The sequence below is a fragment of the Erithacus rubecula genome (genome assembly GCF_903797595.1).
Source record: "Erithacus rubecula genome assembly, chromosome: 8".
Taxonomy (NCBI): Eukaryota; Metazoa; Chordata; class Aves; order Passeriformes; family Muscicapidae; genus Erithacus; species Erithacus rubecula.
In genome coordinates, this window is record NC_136659.1 from 33,271,213 (window position 1) to 33,294,140 (window position 22,928).

Here is a 22,928-nt window from a genome sequence, read left to right on the forward strand (position 1 = left end):
TCAGGAACAGCTGCTTTGCGTTCAATATATCATAATGACATATACTGTGGAGTTATAATATTTAAATTTCTTTTCATTAAGACCCTATTTTAGATTTGCAAGCTTATGCACAAGGGGAGAGGGGCTGGTGCCTCTGTCGACTGTCGCTGTTAAAGGTTATCAAAAAGAACTCTTGGCTCTGTGAGGAAATGAGTAATGAGTGCAAGTTGGTTTCACAGACCCTGTTACAAGGGGGAGAATAAACCAGGATTAAAAAGACTCTTGGAGAGTGTGTTTCCCAACAGGTCTAATGTTTAATGTTTGTTTCCTCAGAAGAATTAGGAGGGTCGCAGTAACTGGAGCTTGAAATAAAGGTGAATTGATAGCACAGGTGGGGAGGTGGACTGAAGGGTTTGTAATTAATTAAGCCTTTATAAAAACCAAGAGGCTGCAGCAGAAACTCCTTCTCTCACTCTTTCCTACATCCTAAATACTCCTAAAATTATTACCTAGCTCTAAATACCACTGTCCTTTGGAACTGCTAATGATACACTTTGTCCTATTGCAGAGCTTGCCTGGACTTATGGAAATAATGGATCTGGATGAACATTTCTTACAGCTCAGAGGGTCCAATTCTGGCTGGGAAGAAATTAGCATTGCAATAATTTTGCTGAACACCCCCACGCACACATCATGCAAGAGTGGAGATGTAAAACATGGCTCTAGGCTCCTTCTGCTCTAGCCTGAAGGTGATTTTTCCATGAAAACCTACAGAGGTAACTGCAGCATTAGGGTATGGCAGTGTTTGTGCCTGCTTTAGGAGAGTCTCTGCTAGTCTTGGCAGATTAATAAAATAAAAAGGGGCCCAATAAAGCAGTATTACAGGCATGGACCAGAGCAAAGAGGGCAGAGTGGCCTTGAGAAACAAGGGAAAAGGAAGTCTCTGACTTCAGAGACCACAGACTATAGAATTAAAGGGAACTGAGAAACTGGAACAAGCTCAAGAGCTATAGAATGAGGGCTATTGGTTTTCTATTTTTGTCTGCCTGAGCAAGCTGAAATTCTTTGTGTTTCTATGGACATGTTGAAGTGCTCTGAGTGAGGACATTCTTATTTTCTGTAGGTGGCTGCTGTGACTAAGTCTTCCAAGAAATCCAAACAGTCCAACAAATCTAATACTCAGTCTGGTGGCTATGAGTTGCACTGAAGATGCCCTTCTTATTTCCCTTTTTTTTTTTTTTTTTTTTTTTTCCCTTCCTCAGATCTGGATACCCCCATTCATCAATAAGCTGATTTCCTGCCATCTCCCAGATCCTATGAGAATACAGAAGTTGCCTGCCAGGAGGAGGGAGATGAGGAAAAGGGCAAAGGGGTAGAGCCATGCACACAAACTAGAGGTCTCTGTGTATTACATGAACAAATAAAATCACAGAACGGGATTGGAACTGACATAGAGAATTAATTAATTCAACTAACTGCTTCAAGTCTTTGATAAACTGATTTATTTGATGCTTCCCAGTCCATTCCAAGCAGCACAGTCTCCCCTGAAAATTTCTGGACAAAAGAGAGGACATTCATCTGTCTGCAGAGGAGTTTGACATCCTGCTACTGACCCTCCCTTGCACTTGTTGCCTTTTTTTTTTATTTTCTGGCACCAGTGCCTGGACAGTTCTGATGCACTCTGGGATGGCAGCATGGGAGGGAGCAGGGTGAGAGCAGAGCTGCCACTCAGATAAAGCTTCTATTAGGAAGAGACAAGAAAAGACTTCAGCAATTCCTATTTCCACTAGATTTGATGGGGACACATTGTTTTTTGTTAATAGCTTGTTTGTCTGCTTGCTTATGTTTATTTATTTATGGTGAATGGGGACTTGGCTACTGTAGAAATGAGATTTTTTCCTCAAAGGAGAAAATATCTCAGAATATCTTATTTTTCTTCTCTGTTCGTCCTCTCATGGGAGTTTACAGGATTTGTGACTTTCTCCACTAGAAACTATTCACCAAGTAGCTGAAACTCTTTTAACAAAGGTAGAAGCAACACTGGCTGAGCATCATTTTTGTGCTAAGGACTGACATATTCCTTCCTGACTCTTCCTTCACCCTGAAAACATTGACTGTTTTTGTAGTTCTGACTTGATCACAGGCTCATAGATCAAGATATTGTCTCCCAGAAAGCACAAGTCTTTTCTTTTAAGGTTCCTTATTGTGTGATGTAAAACCACCTTTTTGGCAGTTTGGTATTGTAGTACTTTTAGCACTCCAGAAAATACATTTACACTGCATTTCAAGCTTGCATGTAACTAAATCCTGTCAAGGAAAGTCTTTACATAATGCATCAACATATGCTGGGGTTTTGTCTCTTTTTTTAGTACAGTATGGCTATACAATGGATCAGAGTGGCTTTTCTAAGTTATTAAATATAGCCCTAGGCAAGGCTGGCTTTTAAAATAAATGGCAAGATCTCTAAAAACACCTGGGAAAGAGGGAGAAAAAGTCTAGTTTGAATTTTTATAGAACTTTCTTACCCAGTAGTTTTTGTTAACTTCTGTGTCCTATTTTTTTTCTTTAACAATGAAATAAAGCAATAACTAAGCTTGAAAAATTATGAGATTAAACTAAAATATATGCTATTTTCTTAGCTGTGAATATTCCTAAATTCTAACCTCATTTTAAGGGAAAATGAAGTTTATTAGGAATATTCAGAGAGTTCTATCCTAAACTTCTCTGCTGCTTTCTACAGTATGTCTATTGTCAAAACTTCAGTGGCTCAGCTATTAAGTGATTTAATGCAAGATCATTTTTCTCCTAAAATGTGAATGTTCTGGGTTTTAGACCTCAAGTCACAGCACATATGTTCTTTTCAAAGAGCCAGCATTAAAGTGCTGGAGAATCTCTAAAGATCTATTTCTTACCACCTGTGACCATTTTGTTAAAAAGTCTCTTGCACTTTGAAGAGTGTGGTAAGTAAAATGGATTGCTTGGGATCAGCTGAGGGTGAAAGGTTTTGGAAGATGGCACCAGAATGTTTGTAATGCACGTTGTAGTTGAGAGGGTTGTGTGAATTTAGCCATTACTGTATATTTACATTGACATTTACATTCAGGCCCCTTCATAATGAGCATTTATAGCCCAAGCAGGTGACATTAGAGCTGTTGTGAGCTGTTGGAGCTGTTCCATGGCCACAAGCATGGCCTTCTTGACACATGAGAATGTGCTTCCAGGAACATTTTTGCTGGGATTAAATATTCAAAGCCCTTGTAGCAAAAGAAAAAAAAAAAAAAAGGCTGCTGAATGGACATCAGCATTCTGAGCAAACGATTGCTTTGAGCAAGAATATGAATTACTGGGGAAAAAAAGTTCTAAAATTATGAAAAAATGCCTTTTCTCTGGTGAAGAGTGTGGGAAGTAATTAATTACTTTTTCACTGTCCAAGGCCAGATTGGGTGGGGATTGGAGCAATCTGGTTTAGTGGAAGGTGTCCCTGCCCATGGCAAGAGATTGGAACACAATAATCTCTAAGGGCCCTTCCCAGCCAAACCAAATTCCACGATTCCATGATCATCACATAGTTTTCTGGTTTCTTAGGGTTTTTCCCAGTGAATTGCAAAGTTTTGGTGCTTTAGCCATTTATATTATTGAAAAATTATTTTCTTCTGCACCAAGGCACTGGATCCACAATTGTCCTTCCAGGCCTGTGCCTGTGTGCTGTCAGGTTTGTATTGTCTGTTATGGCTTGATTTAGCCACTGAATTAGTTTTGCTACTGGGTGTCTGCTCTACAAGCCAGACACCAGGCTGCCTGCCAGTCATCACAACAGGGAGTAAAGGCTGAACTAGGCAAAAACAACAAAAAATGTCAAGTTTTCTTTCCCCCTCAGGAGACTGAATAAGTCTGGTCCAGAATAAATCTCAGAATATCTGTTTATGCACCTGAGGAAGCATATGATACCTCTTGAATTTATTATAACTGGGTTGCTAACATTTGCTGGGCATTCAGCACCTTCAGTCAACAGTGATTTTTTAAGACTGCTTTTTTAGCTTTAACTCTCCAAGGTATGAGATGAGGCAGTCTGGATGTTCCCCAGCTTGGTGACACATCTCGCAGGCAGTGACGCCATCAGTCTAAAACAGGGACAAGAAATCAGCACCTCAAATGATGCTCCATCTTTAACTTGCACAGCAAACACAGGGGCCAACCTATTGCACAGCAATCTGCTCCAGGTAGTGTCTATGCAGCTTCTGTTTCCTGCTGAGTTTTTTAAACTTAGATTAAATGAGTGCTTAGATTTTGTTAAATGGGACTTTTTTTTTCTTTTTCCTTTTTTTTTTTTTTTTTTTCTTCACATCTAAAGTATTTTCAGCCTTTCAGAGATCACACAGGAAGCTTGTGCTGCATAAGTTTGAGCTGTATGCAAAGCTGCCATCCTTTTATAGAATTTTGTCACTGCTGACATACTGTCAAATGGATGTGAAGGAGCTCAGATGCAGTCTGCAGCTCGAGTGAAATGTTAGGTGTGCAGTGAAAGATGTTTCCATGAAAAATGTCATGTCCCCAGTCATCTAGGGTTTGGACCAGGTAACACAGGCAACTTCTGCTGCAGTATTTTATGGCTTTGATGTTGGCTTTTCATATTTTAGTGGTTTTCTTGTCCGCACTGTTCACAAATATTTTGTGACTGTAAAAATACTTCCAGTGATTTTATTTGAGGGAAATCTTGAGGTCCACACAGCTACAATAGATTTTTCAATTAAAATTTATTTCATATGACAAAACTAGCTGGCATATGCCCTGCTTTTGAAAGAGTTGGCAGCTAATTAGTGCTGCTACAGAAACACTAGAAATGGTTAGTTTACAGAGAATTACTGTATTACTCTCTTACCTCCTCAAACCTGGGAGATACCCCCCATCACAATTCAGACATATCATTCACTTTTTTAATTCAAAAGTCCAACTTTGAAATACATCCCTGACATGCAGGGCATATAAGGAAACTAGTTTAGAACAGTGAAGAGCAGTTGTTGTGCTGTTCTGCACACATGGGAAGCATTTGGGAAACAAGGAGAGTCTTGGTTCTGACTTTGTGTGGCATAATTGGATCTTTGGCCATGAAATGGATCTTGTAGAAGTTATAAAATAATAATAATAATAATAAAAGCATCACTCTGTAGCCTAAGAGCTCTGCTATCCCTTCCCCTGTTTTATTGCCAGACTTTGAGAGTTTCTTTCTGAAGGTTTTGCTTCCCCACTGCTTCAATAAGTGCATGATGGACTAAAGCTCCTCTCTACAGGAACTTTCTTGCATCTTTTTCCTTGCTGCAATAGGAAATGATCTGCCTGCAAATCAGTTTTTCTTTGCAGCTTTGTAAAATGCATCACAATCCCCTTGCAGGCCTTCCCCTCATTCCCTATCTCAATTAGGATGGTTTTGCTCTCTCCATTATCTCTATTTCCCTCTATTCAACCATGGCTTGTTTTGTGGGATCCTCCTTTAGGGCACCCAATGACTTTTTTGCTGTAGAGATGGGACAGAGCTTTTTGACCTCCACCTGTCAACAGAGCTCATTTTACCTCACTGTTGGGACAAAACCCTAAATATCAGGACAGCTGTGACTTTCTCAGGTCACACAGCAGCTTTTTGATACTTTTTTGTAGGAGACAACATCAACAGCAACAAAAAAATCCCCTTTTTGTGCCAAGGCATCACCAGAGAGCTCTTCAGCCTGACCAGCATTGTGATTGTCCCCACAGCACCACAGCCCTGCCCTGCATGGAAATCCCCACTGCTCCAGCTCGTAAGTTGACCTAGAAAAACCAGAAAGATACTGGTGTTCCTTGCTAAAAAAAAAAAAAAAAAAAAAAAAAAAAAGCCACATAGCAGATGCTGATGAAGGTATTTATGAGGAAGAGGCTTTTCCAGAGGCCCAGGGCTGTGCCTGAATCTGGTGTTTCTCTGGGTTCCCCTGCCTGGGAGGGACCATGGTGGCGTGGGATGCTGCGGGAAGTGACGCAGGGCAGCAGCTGTGTGTGCCCCTGCTTCTCCAAGGCTGCTTCAGGGAGAAGTCTTAAAGCAAAAAATCAAAGAAACAGAAGTGTTTGCCTCTTTGACCTCTACCAGGCAATAGCACAAATTACTACTGGTGGTTTTTTTTAGTAGCAAATTCTCTCATTGTCCAGAACTTGCTATTTATTAATCTAAATAACAGTGCAATAAGTGTCCTGCTTACTAAAGCTATCTTTCAAAATAGCAAAGCAGATTTGTTGCAAGCTATTTATTTCAGTACTCAAAGGGTTTCATTGAAGGTAAGAAAAGGGAAGTTGTCTTAAGGCTTAGAATCATAATTCCTTTCAGCATTTCCTTTTAAACCTCATCTTTACCTTCTGCAGAAGCCAACCTTCCCTGTTTGCTGCAATTTTCACAAACCTGCTTTCATACTTAAAAAATCCATGTTTTTTCTCCAATCCAGAAGAATTTTGCACTAACCTGTAGATGTAAGTCTCTCATTGGTGAGATGGTTCACTTCTGCTCTTGCAGGAAGTGGTTTTATTTTACTTTTTTTCCCTGCTTTCTTTTGCTCAGTACGAGCTGTGGCACTAACTCAGATGCTGCCTCTAGACATGTGACCCTGATCTTTTCCGTTCTTTTGAAAGAGTTGTAACTGCTGCTGGTTGATGGCGGCTTGAAATGAGATGACAACGTCCCTGAGGCTGCAGGTAAGGAGCCTCTGATCCATCTCAGCGCAGTTTGGAAATTTTAAAAAAACAATCATAGCTACGAGCATTTTGTAGGCGTTCAAATCGTGTTGGTTTAATTGCACAATGGCTTTATTTCTAAAGGCCTCTGTGAATTTGAAAGCAATGAGAAAAGTGTAGAGGATACGGATGTGAAATGATGTTTTAAATTAGTGCTTGGAATTTAGCAAATCTGTTGCATTCTATGCAAGAGGCAACTTTGCCTGACCTTGTCTAGTACCACAAACTACTAATCCCTTCTCATAACCCAGTTAGAACTAACCAGCTCTCCCCAAAAATGTAGAAAAGTTTGTGGCACTGGCTGGGAAATGAGATTAGATCACTTTTCCCAGCATTTGCCCTTCCTGAGTGCAGTTAAGCACTGATTGATTAACTGGCTCCTGTGCTGGTGACCATGAGGGATGTGTTTAGTAGCCATAGATTCTGTAAAATCAGTGCTAAGGGTAGGTGCCTAATTGTTTTGGTATTTCTGGAGTCTGAAGATATTGATAGAGGGATTTTTTGCCCTACTGGATATCAAGAAGTTTGATAACATTCTATTATTCATCAGTTATACTGGTAGGAAAATAACATGGGCGTAAAGGATATTTCATATTTTATGTGTTTCTCTGTGGACAGTCAATGGTGATCCTCGTGGAGCAGTTCAGTGGGGAGGTCATGGCTGTATTTCCTGCATGGGCTGTTTAAACTCAGACTAATTTATCCTCTTCTTCAGAGCTTGCCAGAAAAGGGCTGTGTGTCCTCAGCCCCCACCTCAAAAACCTCAAAGTTCTCCCCCAGCAAAGACACCTTTGCATTGCTGTCAGCAAGCAAACAACTTTCTGGCCTGCACAGCTTTGCAAAGAAACAGTAATTCAGAAAGATGCTCAAATAACACAATAAAGCACTTTGATTATGGGCCACATAAAGGAGAGCCAGAATTAGCAAGACTTGTTTTATGCTGAAGAATTTTAATTGCAGTAACATGTAGCTTGCTGCAAACTTTGTGGCTTGTGCTCCTGTTTGTAGCTGATTGCCTTCTCATCACAGGCAACTTGGGTTTCTTTTGGAAATACAGGTCAGAGTTGAAAGATATCACACGTGGCTCAGAGCTCATTTTGGAATTGTGCATACTAATTGGAGACAGGTTTTAGTGTAATGTTGTAAGATCACATTTCGTATTTTCTGTACTTTTTGGAGAAAAAAAAGCTGTCCTGCCTGCATACACAAATCAGCACAGACAGGGAAATTGTATAAAAAGAACATGTTCTCTTCCTGGGCTGTGTTTGTCGTGATTTTTATGTTTCTGCTGCAGTCTTAGAGTAATTTAAAATGCATTTTCCAAAGAGCTGTGAGATTTGGTGAAGTAGTTTGAATTCTCAGAGTTTTACATCTTTATTTTCTCCCTTTCTCTGCAACTTACCCTTTTGTGTCCAAAGCAAATTCATTTTAAAGCAGCATGTCTTGTTCAGTTTACCTCTCCATCCAATTACATCTGTGATGTACATTTGTTCATTTTCTTTTCCAAATAGAGTGAGCAGCAGAAGCACTCTGTATTTTAAAGCTCCTGCTATACACTATTATTGAATTGCAAAAAAAAAAAAAAAAAAAAAAAAAAAAAAAAAAAAAAAAAAAAAAAAAGAGAGAAAAAAAATTGCTTTTTTTGACAGCATTTGTTGTAGAAACTTCTTTTTGCTTTGACACAAAGATATCCTTGTTTGGAAGAGATGCACCATCTTTTTTCAACCAAGCTTGAGTGCATGACACTCTTGATAGTCCTGTCACCAGGGGTCTGTGTCCTCCCTACCTGGAGTCAAACAGGAAACAGAAACTAAAATGGTGGCAGAGGCATGTTTGAATTCTTCTCCTGGTGTTTGGGTGGAAAAACTCCACAACCTAAAAAATGGCTGCTGGAGAATTCCAACAGCTGTGGTTTGGATTTCTCTGTCTGTTTCTGGTCCCAGAAATTATAACTTCCTTGCAGCAATGAGCTTCAGGACAGGGTTTAGAAAGCAGCATCCCATCAAGTGGGATGGATTTCCCTTTGTTATCTCCAGTCTCTGCTATAGACTTTGAGCCATGGTTACTGCTCTATTATGGTGTGTTTTACTGAATCACATCGAGGAGAGTGGGTTATAGGCAGTCTTAAGGATTTGTTGATGCTCACTATGTGTAATTCTGATACTTGCCTATTTTTCTTGATTTTTTTTTGTTAGATACCTCTGTGCTGTGCCAAAGCAATCAGTGTGAGTTGTTTAGCATTTAATGAGCTGTTAAAGCCTGCATGTGGCTAAAAACCATCTCTTGTTGTTGAAGAAGTCTGTCAGTACTGAAGTATGCTCCTAACTTTTGACCTGAAACATGGCAAGTTATACAGGATTTAATCCTCTGTTGGTGCTATTTCTGCTGATCTCTTTTAAAAACAAAACAAAGCATCACCTGAGCTCCAACCAAAGTCTCTACATTCCACTTACCTCCTAAGAGTTCCATATGGATTCATGAAACCTGTTTCTCAGAGCTACAAAGGCAGAAAGTGGTGGTGGATACTGTTATATGCAGATGGTTTTCCTGATTTCATTTTTTGGTAGTATTATTAGTCTTGAAGAAAGCAGACTGGATACAATTTCAGCCCAGATTTTCCATGATAATTCAAGTGCCATTCTGAGCAGTGCAGCAGATTTCCCCACCTGTTTCTTTTCCATTCTGGGGTGGCTTCCAGCAATTTTTGTCACCATCAAATTGCTGTCATGGCCCCTGAGGGTCAGGGGCTGAATGCCTTGCTGCCTTCAGCATTTGGGAACCTGGGCTAGGTGAGGAGGTTTTGGTGTTACCTGCTCTGAAACCTTCCCTTTAGGTGGGTTCAAGCAGTGGTCCCAAAGAATCTGAATTTCACTCTCTTACCACCCCTGAAGGACAGAGATGTTGTTTCCTTGCTGCTCTGGGTGTTCAGATCGTGCCTTCACACACTCAGCATGCCTCTGTCAGCCTTCCCTGTTTTGAGAAATACTATAAAAAGGTTGTTTTGGAGACTCACTACAAAACAAGCCCTGCTAGCTCCTCATTTACACTGGGACTTCCTCAATGCAGAGCTATTTTTTACTTCAAGAGCGAGACTTCTTGTCACAGAGTCTTGCATCATCTTTGTCACAACTTGAAGCTCCCCGGGTTGTAAACTTCCAGGCTGGCTGAGACAGGAGCAAAAGGAAAGCATTTGGATTTTCATTAAGAAGGTTAGGAAATAATTTTGTGAGCACAGATGTTTAGATGTTGCAAACTGACAATGGGGCAAATCTAGCCCATGCAAGAGCTGTCAGTGGAAGCAGCCAGGCCGTGCTGGAGAAGATTTTCAGGGCATTATTGGTTCATGCTGAAGTAATCTGGAAATGTTGACATCTGGAACATGTCAAATAAATCCAGTTTGAAGAAACCAGGAACCAAAATTCATATATGCTTAATTTTTAAAATTTTTTTTCTCTTAATTTGCCTATACTTTCACTCAGCTTACTTATGAGAAATAAATGTTTTGAGAATTAAGTAGGAAAGGCAACAGAGGTTTAAATATTTGTACACTCCAAATTACCTGCTAAGCTACTGTGTGTATGTGCAAGTTGTATTAACTCAGGGAGTGCTCAGATATTTATTGGAGCATTTCTTCAATAACTTGACTGAGTTTGATGGTGCTATGGTTGGTGATAGGTTGTTTAAGATCCATATAACTCTTCCTGCCATTCAAGATTGGCAGATATTAAATCATTCACTTGCAGTTAAGCTGGTTAGTGTGGGTTTCTACCGTGGTTTTGAATGCACATTTCTTCCAACCCTTGTGCCTGACACACTTGTGCCAGGCACAGGCCTTCAGCAGATGAACTTAAAAGGATTTAGGATTCCTTCTGTAAAATATTCATCAGTTTTCAGTACACCTGCAACACAAGAGGGGAAGGGGAGATAAGGAGGAAGGGAAAACAGAAGTGAATGTGGCTTAGAGCTGAAGAGACGTGTGAAATATGGGCTTGTTCTTTGTTTTGGATTTCTTTTCTGCCACACCCTGAGCAAAACCACTGCTGTATTTGGTGCTCAATCAGGTACCAATTACCAAAAGTGCTCTTGGGCAGGACACAGCCCTTGGTACCTGAACTTGTTTATTTGCTACTCAGGATGTTACAAATTCTCTTCCTTTTGGGGTGAGGAAGGAAATGACAGAGATATTTTGTGAAAGCAGTTGAAGGTCTGGAGTTGTGTCTCAGAGTTCTGCCACCTGCCTGGCTGGTGGCTCTGTCAGGAGCTCTCAGCACACACACATCACAGGAGGGCCAGATGGCCACACCATGGACACCAGCAGAAGCCTCTCTGGGCTCTCTCAAAATGCATTTCTCAAAAATAGTTTTGCTGTGAATTCATTGATATTGCACACCTGGGAGGGTGTCACCTCAGAATTTCCATCTCTCCGAGCTCTGGCACATGCTGTCATTTGTGTTGGGCTGGGCAGTGCTGAGGTTGGGTCCAGGGAGATTGATGTTTCCATTAGCAGCAGCATTCTTGTTTAATTTATTAGGAAAAAAAAAAGCCACCCAACAAAGTATAGTAATGAGTAATCAAATTCTTGTGACGATTTTTTAGATTTAGGATTAACCCATTTAGCATTAATCCATCCACCATTAATCTGCTGTTGGAGTGCCAAAGAAAGCAGAAACAGCCCAACTGAAAGCATGTCAGTTCCTCCTCCTTCATTAATCCTAAACCCTGGAAAAGGCAAGGAGTGCCTCAGGTTTTAGCAGAAGCTTAGAGGAAATGCTGTCCTCAACCCATTCCTGAATTTCCTTTGGACAGTCCAGCACTATCTCCTGCTTGAATAGGATGTAGTCACACCTGAGACATTCAGAATTGCTACACAGTTTGAACTTGTAAACTTCCTTTCTAGATTGAATTTTCTTCTGAAGTTTGGGTCTTTTGTAAAACCTTTCTTAGAGTGGGGGTAGCTGAAAAGAGGGAATCTATTAAGATGTGGAGCAAAAATTGTATAGAATACAAGAAGGAAAGAAGTTAAATGAAAATATTTCTTATGAGAGTTGCACCCTTCACCAAGATTCAGGTATTTGGGGAACAATGTTGATGTAGTCTAAGGACATTTTAATTCAGGTGCATAGGGCTGCAGAAGTTCATTTGAGCTTTTTTTAATCCAAGAAGGATTTTGAGGACACTGCCTCATAAACCCAGTGGAAAATGTGATAGCCATTAGGTATTTTAGCCCTGAGCAGTGCTGGGGGCAGGTGGATGGCTGTGGCTGTCTCACTGTGAGTGCTGGTGCTTGCAGGCTCTGGCTCTGCTGTGCTCCTGGTGCCAATGGCTTTGGCTGTGTGGGGAACACAGGTGGCTGTGGCCTTCTGGCCTGCAGAAAACATGTAGAAGGTTTCCTGGCATCACCCTGAACCACCTTAGAGAGATAAAGTTTTCTGGTCCCCCGCTAAAGAATTTCATTTGAAGAAAAAAATAAAAAAATAAAAAAAAAATAACTGAGCTTCTGCTCAAACTACTCATGTCATCAAAGCAATCATGTCAGGGAAGTTGGAAATTGATGATCTTTAAGGTCCTTTGCAACCCAAACCATTATATGAGTCTATGAGATTAACTTTTTTGTCAGCACAGCACCCTTGGTATTTCCCCTGTGCAGACATCTCAGCTGCACGATGTGACTGATATCAGATGTTATCACATAGAACAAGAGCCTTTGTCTCCTCTGTGGTGCTGGGGAGCAGCCTGGTGGGGCAGACTCTGCTGCCTTGTGCCCAGTGCCACAGGGGCTGGTGGAGAAAGCAAGCTGGGAGCCCCATGAAATGCAGAAGAGGGGCTTGCTCAAAGCAAACCACAAAGAATTTCCCCTTCTGGTTCCTGCTGCAGCTTGAAAGTTTTCTCCTGAAACTGTAGGTGCCGTCTCTGCTGCATCTCTTGGAAGTGCAGCACCAGGAGCTCTGCAGAGGAAAGTGGAGATGGAGTGTGGGAACAGATTAAAAGTGTCTGGAGGATTTTTTTCCTCCCTCAGATGGGAAGTGGGAGCGGCGAGAAGAAGTAAGGGAACAGCTGCAGGATCACAGCACAGAAACTGCTGCAGATAGAGATGGTGGGAGATGGAGGCAGGTGGGAGGGACTGTTTCATGTGCACAGCACGGGAAGTCAAACATCATCCGGGGGAGTGGGAGGGAGGGCATCTCTGGATAAAGCACAAGCCTCTGCTCTGCAGAACTACTGAGGCAGACAGGGACAGAAAAAAAAGAATAAAAAAAGAAAAAAGGAAAAAAAAAAAGGGTTATTGTAAGTTTAAAATAAAAAGAGAAATAAGTTTATCATAAATTCACTTTGTTCTTTATTTTTAAAGTCTGAGAAGATTTAAAGCCTTTGGTATTCAATAATCTCAGTATCTCAGTTTGACAGATGTCTTCTGTGGGATGATGGGGATATGGAACTGCAAAAAGGATTAAGACACAGCAAATGTGCATTGAAACTACTAAGCTGAGGAGCTCTGAGATACTCTAAGAGGTTAAAACCACTGCTGCTATTTCACCAAAGGCTTTACAGAATTCAAGAAGGCATTTTTGCTGGTGAAGGGGATGGTGCTGCTGCAGGAACTGGGCTCTGGAGGGCAAAGTGAGGCTGCCTTACAACTGCTCCACGTGTCCAGAAGTGCCCAGCTCATTTACAGGTAGAGTGAGACCAAACTTGTGTGCAGTTCAACTCGATGGTGACTGTGAGATGTTTCCTCCCAATGAATCATCCAGTGGAGCTGTGGGGAGGGCACAGAAAGGGCTGTCACACCCTGCCCGAGCTGGCCTGGTGACAGTCCTGTCCCTGTCCAACTAAACCCAAAATTTCTGGTGGAAAAGCTCTGAAATTCAGAACTTACAGGAAGTTTGTTTTTTTGGCTATTTGCAGCAAGCTTTCAGGTGTTTAAAAAATACTTTTCTAATACATCAGTTTGTCTTGTGGTACAAACTCTTCTACTTCTCCAGAGAGTTTGGGCTGTTCCAAAATTACCATCACCACATGTCTAGTTCAGGTAAGCATGGAAAGCTTGGATGAATATCCAAATCTCTGTGAGGAGAAGTTCTGCAAAATTGAGCTGGAAGTATTTCAAGCAGCCTTACTTTGAAATTTCTGTCACTTCTGCTTCTGCTTGTATCTGTAAATACTGCAAGAATAACCTTTCCCATAGTATCTCATCACTTCAGATCTGGCAACATTAAAAGTAACAACACTTTTCTGAACATTTAGGCTATAGGAACAGATTTCTTTCAAGCACCGGGGAAAATTTGTGATTCTTATGTGATCTTCCTAGAGAAAACATTAATTTTTTTTTTTTTTTTTTTTTTTTTAAATTCCAAATCAGACATATTTAAACTAAAAAGTTACCATGAAGCAAGCATCAGGTGCAGGTGTCAAGTGAGTTTAGACTGGTCAGTTTTGAGGTATTTGGAAAGCCATGGCTCTACTCTGTACTTATCTGCAGTAAAGAAACCTTTAGTTAAAAGGAAGGAGGCAGAAGGAAATTTTCTTCTCCTTATGAGTAGGACAGGTCAGAATTAACCAAGCATTCTTCTCTATCACTTATTAGGTCATATTTAGTGTTAAACCAATTACATGCATGAATTATAAATTTATACTAAATTTTATGCTGCTATGAATTACTTAATGCCTTTAGTCTAATGTCCAAACCATTCTAGTCCTGTTTGGGGTCATAGGAAGCATTAGAAGTGTTGTGTATAAGATGATACAGATTTTTTTTTTTAATGCTGCCTCTATATAACCAATATTCTCCATCAGAAGGATTGTAGTCTGGCTTGCACAGCATGGAAAATAGAGGCAGGTGTCGTGGATCAGAAGCAATCCAGAAAGAAATGTAAGGTGCTGCCAGAAGAAAGACCTAGAAGTAGCATGTTTTTTTCCCCCCAGGCATGTTCTTTTACATATTCAACTGAATTTCTACTATGGACAACTGTTCCCAGAACATTTGCAGGCCAAACTGTACACAAAGAATGCAGGATACTTTGAGCTTCAAGTTCCACTGGAAGCTGAGATATTGAATTGACATGGGAATGGTGAAAATAGGCTCCATTATGCTATCCCATGTCATATATTGAGGCAGAAGAACTTTTGAAACAACTGCTACCTTTTCTGAGACCTTCCTATGTAACACAATTAGGAAACTAAGTGATGCAAGAGGAGGCATGACCATATGAAATCACTTGATGACTTTATTTTACCTTTTTATTTGTGTTTTTGTTGTTTTCAATAATATCCCAGTGATATTTCCAACCAAGTTTTATTTGTGCAGGGGAGACCTGCAGATAGCAGATCATGGATCATTACATTAGAGTTTCTGAATCTGGAGTCATCAAATATGGATGTGAAGATTTTGTCATTGTATCCACAAAACTTTGGAATAACTCTCCCATTCTCTTCTCTTTCTAATTCTCAGAACATTTCTAACCAGATATTAAAGCATTTCTAGAGGGAGCAACCCTCTGCCCTATAGAGACCAAGCAGATTTTCCCTGTTTTTCTTTGTCATCTGCCCTGCTCTTTTTAAGGGTTTATCTATGTATAGAACAGAACAGACTCAGGGATTTTCATCTTCTATGAAATTCCAGAATAGCACAAAAGAAGGACTTCAGGCCCCTTTTAAATCCTCATTGATAACCATTGCCAGTCCAGAAGAGGCACATAAATTTTCTCTTTTCATGTTTCACTTCGTCCAGTCCTAGTGACAAATCAAGCAAAAATTTGTAAAGATTAATAATATTTCCGCTGAATATATTTGGATAAGATATTTTGCTGCCACTTGCTAGAAAGTGGGACTTCTGTCATGAGAATTATGTAGCTGCTAACCAGGTGTTGTTGTAAAATATTGCCCTCTCTTAATATAAGAGAATAAATCAAAGAGGTTGGAATTGTCATCACATCAAGGATCAGGTTAAAATCTCACAGATAACAAGTTTTTTCAACCTAAAGACTTATTTAATGCTTTACTCTTGTATTGAGTTACTACCTAGGAGGTCTGCTAAGGGATAGGACAAGAGAAAATGGCTTCAATTGTGTCAGAGGAGGTTTATATTGGATTTTAGGGAAAATTCCTTCACTGAAAGGATGATCAAGCATTGGAACAGGCTGCCTAGAGTGGAGAGTGATGGAATCACAGTCCCCAAAAGTGTTCAAAAACATGTAGATGTGATGTTTTGGGGACATGGCTTAGTGATGGACCTGTCAATGGATGATGTTAGAGGTATTTTCCAAGCTCAATTATTCTCTGATTCTATGATTTGGGCCAAGCTGCGTTTAGAAATTTGCCTTTAGGTGCATCCTTCACAGAGACTGGATGATATACCTCAGAGCATAAAAAATTGTGAATAATGGTTCAGGCAGTTTATGCCAAACATGGTAACAGAGAAATTCTGGCCAGTGAGATATGGCTCCAAACAAACCATATAAGATTATTTGCTCTTCTCTTTGACCACGGCAGAGAGATGGGTAACTGTACTTATAAATTGGAGAGGGCCATTTTTGTTTTCATTTGCAGAAAATCCACAAGTACTGGACTAGAAGAGAGTAATTACAAAACCAGCTTTTAGAGGACCTCCATGATCCTTACTCTGTGTGTTTTCTATTCTGAGAGCACCAAAAGTCTAATATGGTTGCAACAGGTTAAAAACATTAAAAGAGAGTGTCAAAATTAATGCTGATGAACATATTTTTTGTAAGACTCAGAGTGCATCAACTTAGAAATGAGATTGTAGTTTTGGGTGATAAGTTTAGGACATTTAGCATTTTACAGAAGGCTGAACTCAGCACTAAATTCTGGTTTATTGTTTGTCTGATATAAACAGACAAAAGTGGAGTAGAGAACCAGGCAGTGGAGATGTTGTGTCACTCCTGATCTACTTTGATTAAAGGTATGAGTGATGGTTGAGATTAATGGTAATGAATACTTTCTAAGTACCTGATTTTTTTTTTTTTTTTCAAATTTAAAGGCATAGGAAGGTTATATCTGCTTTGTATTTCCAGTCCAATGGATTTCTCTGTTTTCCAAATAAACTGGCTTCAGGACACTGTACCCCTCAGCACTGTATCTCCTGTTTGTGTCCCTGCCCTGGGCACAAGGGATGTGTCAGCTCTGAGAGCAGCACAGTGGGGATGGCTGAAATAACATAAAGTGCAAATAGGAATAATTAAAAAGAACAAACAAACTATGGAGCAATTTACTGTTTATCCACTTTCTTTACATGTCATTTTTTTTTCAGTTGTGCACCTTTATTTTTCGTCCTTGTGTGTGTTTAAGCACTTGCTGCCCTGAGCTGTGCCTTGGCAGAGATGTCAGAGTAGCACAGGCCAAGAGGAAAACCTAACAGCAGCAATATTTACATAGGTATGTTGATTTTGGTGATAAACACTTTCACAGACACAGTGACATGTTCTCCTTAACAGGAGTGCCCCAACTCACCACGTGTCTGGCATTCTCTTGGGTTTTTTCAGTTGTTAACTGCAACTTCCACTTCCATTTTTATGGTTTTGCAGGCTCACAGGTCTGGTGTGATGATGAACCTGGTGCTGATTTTTATCCTTGTGTGATATTGTTGCATGAGCTTTTGTGGATGCTCTTCAAGTACTGTGTGTTCATGAGCAAAATACTTAAATTAGTCAATGCAACAAGATCCTTTTTAATTTTGCAGTGTTTGCACTCTGCTGTGCTGAGAACTTCCGTTCATGATGCTTCTGACTTGACAGCAGTGCAAGTCATAGGGAGAAAATGTGGGAGAAATTAAAAGCTTCTTTAGAAATACTCAAAATTTTATTATTTTCAAGTCATAATCCTGAATAACAAATTTAAGAAGTTATATTAATTAGGCTTTTTTTTTTCCTTTTTTTTTCTGAGAAAAGTGCCTGTTACAGCTGTTTAATCACAGAAACCTAGAATGATGTGTATTGAAAGGGACTTCAAAGTTCATCTTGTCCCAACCCCTGACATGGGCAGGGACACCTTCCACTATTCCAGGTTGCTCCAAGCCCCATCCAATCTGGCCTTGGACACTTCCAGGAATGGGGCAGACACAGCTTCTCTGGTACAAGTTGTTGATGAATTATCATTTATATTCTGTCTTCTGCTGTATGTAGCTGTAGGAAATGTAGGCATAACTCAGGCCAAAATTTGGAAATACTGCTATCTTCTTGTTTCTTGGGGAATTAATTCTCTGCTTTGTAGAAAATCTATATACTGACTTTACCAGTACTGCACCAAAACTCAGGAAATAAAGTTCTTGGCTAATACCAATCAATCCACTTGTTATAGGGTCACTTTTTGGACAAGGCAGCATGTATAAAATGGATTAAAGTACTGATAAATTCAATATGAAATTCACTCCAGGTCCATGACGTGCTGTAGGAGGGAAATACTTCCAGACTGTCATTCTGAGGCAGAAACCATAGTTCAACTACAAAAGATTTAAGAATTGTAGGGATAAGAGCAATTCACTATCTTCATTTTTTCCAAAAGCTAAAAAGCGTATTTTTGCTTTTTTGATAAAAACTCTAAATAGCAACATAAGGGTTTGCTTTTGTTTTGTTTCTTTTGTCATCTCATTTCTCTTTTCAAAAGGGTAGAAGATAATTTTTCCCCATCAAACAAAAATAATTGACATATTTTCACTGTTATCAAACGTCATGATTCTGTGAAAGCTCTATTTTTAAATGAAACATCACAGAAAATCTTCTGGTGAATAGTTTTGGCAATTCTCAACACTTTGTGGGGAAGGAGGAGATCTGATCTTCACCATTTGCTGTGCAATTCTCTAAACCTGGGCCAGATCCTCAGAAGTGGGATGGCTTTGCTGTGCCTATGGATTCGCAGTAACCTTTCTGCTTTTCACCTCTACAACACTCATTATTTCAACACCATGTGTTTGAAAGTCAGCTGTACATTTAGAAACTGGGGTTTCAGGCTCTTTAGGAACTGTCAAATGACACTTGAATGTTTATCAGCCAGCTTCCCCCTGTAGTTGGTGCCTGAGCTCTGGTTTAACTCAATCTGCTTCACTACAAGGTTGCTATGCTACTTGCTGGAGCAGATTTCCATCCTCCTGGAGCGTTCCAAACACATGGACCATTTGTGGGAAAAGTCACTGCAAGAGTTGACCCACTGAGACTGCAAATTTTATTATACTTCTTCCTTCCAAGAAGGCTTTTGACCTCCTGAAGTATCTCTGGAAGTGACTGGTTGTGTAGGACTGAATTGGTTTTCCTGCCACAGCCAAAAAGGTGATTTTGTTCCTTCAGCTCAGTGGTGTTTCTTGCCCCATAAGTAAGTGATTCACCCTCTCTGCAGAAATTAAATTTCTCCTTCCTCATACCTACTGTAACCTCTTTCCCCCACTCTATGAATCAGTTTTCCTGCATCACCCATCCATCCTCATATCAAGGATTTTTCTTGCTCCTGACCATTCCTCATCTTTTTCCAACCTGCCCCTTCTGTTCCACAGTGCTCCAAAACAGATATTCCCAAGAGGAATTTTGAGTGTGTTCCCTTGTTTTCCTTCTCTTAGGTTAATGTCTCAAAGTGTCTCCAGGAGCACTCTAAACAACAGGGTGGAGAGGAAATTCTGTCTTGGTTTAATGCCTTTCTCTAGCAAATCAACCATAGCAGGCTTCAAAACTAAAATTTATATCCAGATGCTAACTGTTTGCCAAAAGGCAAATTAGCTAATTATATAATGGCCATGGAGTGCCACACAAGCAGTTGCACAGGGCTTGGCAGCTCTGCCTTCCAAAGGCAGCAAAACAAATTCCCCTGCAAAACCTGCCCAAACTTGGCCCTGATGCTTCTAATAACAATTTGGAAGCACCAACTCATAAATACAGAAGATGGGATTCTTTTTATGTTTTCTGACAGTATTTTATCTGTTTCCTGGTGGTCTTCACTTCTGATATTAAAAAGAAAGAAAAAAAAAAAAAAACAAAGCAAGCAAACAAACAATAGAGGCAGGACAGAGTGTGAGGATTACCAAATGCTCCTTGCAAATGCAAATGTCATGCTGTTGCATTTGTGGAGCTCATATTCAGGGTGCCATCTACTGGCATGCAGGGCTGGTAACGCTGTCAGGAGTCTGCATGGAGCCTGGACAGCAAAGGATTCTTACCTGAAAATCATAAGGGCAAAACTTTTGTACCCTTCTTCCATATTATGCCAGACCTCCTTCCTATTCTGCAGAATCTCAGTGTGTTTTACACCAAGAGAAATCTGATGGTGGAAATGTTCCATTTTTGGTTTTATTGTTTTCTTTTATAGTAGTTCCTCTAATTTTAGCATCTTGGAAAGCCTTCTTGTAATACTCTGATGTATGCAAATTACTTCAAATTTTCAGGAAAATTAACCAAGGTTCAATGAGACTAGAATCAAAAGTTTCAGAAGACATTTCAGCCTTTCCATTTACTGACTGTGCTCCTGCTTGTGATCCAGGGCATGACTTTGTCACATTATTAAACTTTTTCATGGCACGTCATGTACTGACAACACCAGACAGAGACTACCTAATTAAAACTCATAATGCTCCTGAGAAGGGATATGTCAGAGCTTTATAGGTGGGAGATTTCAGAAGAAAATCTGAGTGATGTGCTCCAGCCAAACATTGGATCTGTGACAGAGCCAGTGCTGCTCTCGTCTCTCGAGTCTGATCCGCTCTCCAGCCTGGAGCCTACTGAAAATCTGTTGAGAAGCAATTTTGACTAGATACCAACATGAAATACAAAATGATTTGACTCTCCAAGTTTAGGAGGAGGAAAAAAAATAATTTCCTGCTTGGAGCTGCTGCAGTCCTTACTGCCAAAATGGCAAAGTGTCCCTGTGACATGGATTTGGGTGCTGACTGCTCTGAAGGGTGGTGAGAAGTGTCTTGGGGAGAGAGAACACACAGTGCTGCCCACCAAAGATTCATGGAAAGAGTTTTCTCAAGTGCAGTACACCAGCTCTGTAGCAGTCACAGGCAGGCATGCTCCTAAGTAACAGGAAACAGCTTTAACCTAAATTCTATAACCTGAGGTTCATCTTCTGGGAGGATCCTTGAGTAACTGAGTCAATGCAGGAAACAGCCAATGGGCACAAGTTTTGTTTTGGGTACGATTAAATTCAGTGTTTCTATCATGGCACATCATGTTGAGTGAGTAATGGGCTAATAAAAAAGTACTTCCTTCTTTTTCTTGTGGACAGTGCTGTCATGAATGAATATAAATTCCCTGAAGGTCCCAGCCCATGCCAGGGGGGTTGGAAATAAGTGATCCTTAAGGTCCCTTACAATGCTCAAAATAGTCTCTGGTTCTATGGAAAGCCTTCTGGACATGGTCTGGGGCAGCCACTTATAGGGTTTTGCTTGACCAGATGATGTACCAAGGTCTCTTGCACCCTCAGCCATTGAGACTGCATGATCTGTTGTTATCATCCTCTACATTTAGGGCAATTTCCTGTGAGGAATGGTTTTATCAGTGGCAAGAGAGGCTGAAGCTGTGGGAGCTGTGTCCTCCCACCTGCACAGGCTGTGTTCCTCCCCATCTCCCTCTCCCACCTTCACACCAGGATGATGTGTTCTCTGCCCTGATGTCTTCATAGTAATGGGCTTTCTTGTAATCAGGGAATTTAATCTTTCAGAGCCTTCAGAAGTTGTGGGGATGTTGCTAGAAATAGCCGTGCTCTCCAACCCGTTTGGAAAACGCTGATTTTTCAACAGTTTATACTATAACTGCACTTAAATGGATTTCCATTTCCCTGGCTCCATAGTTGGGAAACCAGCTATTTCAGCTTGTGTAGTATCTCTTCCTTACACATTTTCTCATGTGGTTACACAGCAATATAAAGAGCCAGTTTTCTTGTGACTCTCAGATTACTGCACCCACGAGCTACATGTAGTAGTACGAGGGTGAGCAAGGGGGGAGGAAAACAGAGCAAATGTTGCACATTACTGTCTTGGTGTTTTCTACAGGAAATAGAAAACAACTTTGTGTACAAAAAATGTTTTGGGACTTTGAATAGCTAGAAGGGAGTTTGTTGAGTTGTTCTAACACTAAAATGGGAGCTTGAACAGCAGCACTGTGATCACTCTAGGTCCACCCCCCATCCAAGATCTTGAGAGCTCAGCCATTTCTCAATTTCAGATTTTTAAAATGGACTGAGAAACAAAAATCCCATCCATCCTGCTGGTAGAATTGTGTAAATTAGGGGCTATTTTATCAGCTCCAGGTTTGGCTCTGGGACACTAGCAGGTTGCAGCGTGGCCCTGAGATGCAGTTGCAGCTCGCCGTGTGGAACTGTGGAGGTAAGATATGTTAATTGGCTTCACAGCATGTCCTTTCCCTTTGCAAGATTTAAAATGTGTCCTGTGAGCAGGGCCAAAGACAAAGTGGAGTGGCTGCCAGCTGGATGTGGCAGAGGCTTGCAGGGAGATTACACCATGGAGGAGAATGGCTTTTGAGATAAGGATAATCTTTTACATAAACTAACTCTTCCAAGGCAGTTTGGATGAGAGAGTGATAAGGACAATAATAAAACTACAGGCTGACACAGCTGATAGTTATCCTGGTGTTCAAAGATGATCAAGATCTTGCCAGCAAGATAACTCAGCTTCTTCTCCTGACTGCAGTGACACAGACCTGGCATTGACAGGTTTTTGTATGAGGAGTCCTTAGATTAATGCTCTTATTTTACATTCTCCAGGTCAACCCAGCAACCATGGAAAGGTCCTCAACTTCTGATACAGCCTCTGAAAAGCCTAATCCTTCCCACCATAGCACGGGGGCTGTTCAAATGAGGATCAAAAATTCCAACAGTCACCACGACAGGCTGAGCCAAAGCAAATCTATGATTCTCTCTGAGAACGTGAAAGTCGCCGAGCCCGTAAGTAAAGCACTCCTAATATTTTCTGAGTCTTCCAGTTTTTTTAAATCTACAGAATTATTTTATGTGTGTTAAGACACTGGTTCCAATATCATCCTTTGAAAAGAGGGATTTAAAGTCACTAATACATTTTTAAGAGTATCTTTAGGCATTGGAATGCCTAGAATTGGGATTTTCCTTCTTGAAATACAGAATTTGTCTTTGGTGGCCATGATCATAACATCTACTCAGCATTTCAACTCTCAGTTGTAACAGTAAAGCTTAAGTAAATAAAAAATAGCACTTCCAGTTTCAGGCACATA

General features: G+C 40.5%; 1 protein-coding gene across 3 annotated transcripts in view; it reads left to right on the top strand.

Annotated features, from left to right (window-relative positions):
- The first annotated feature begins 6,222 nt into the window (after positions 1 to 6,222).
- Positions 6,223 to 22,928, top strand: part of ARHGAP15 (Rho GTPase activating protein 15) — a 321,355-nt gene continuing 304,649 nt past the window's right edge. The window contains exons 1-3 of one of the 3 annotated variants that reach the window (XM_079311046.1): positions 6,223 to 6,279; positions 6,630 to 6,690; positions 22,447 to 22,626. In XM_079311046.1, the coding sequence (XP_079167172.1) occupies positions 6,667 to 6,690; positions 22,447 to 22,626 (204 nt within the window). In that variant the 5' untranslated portion in view covers positions 6,223 to 6,279; positions 6,630 to 6,666. Of the gene's footprint in view, positions 6,280 to 6,393; positions 6,469 to 6,546; positions 6,691 to 22,446; positions 22,627 to 22,928 lie in introns of those variants that run through there. The other 2 variants (XM_079311047.1, XM_079311045.1) reach the window with 2 other exon arrangements.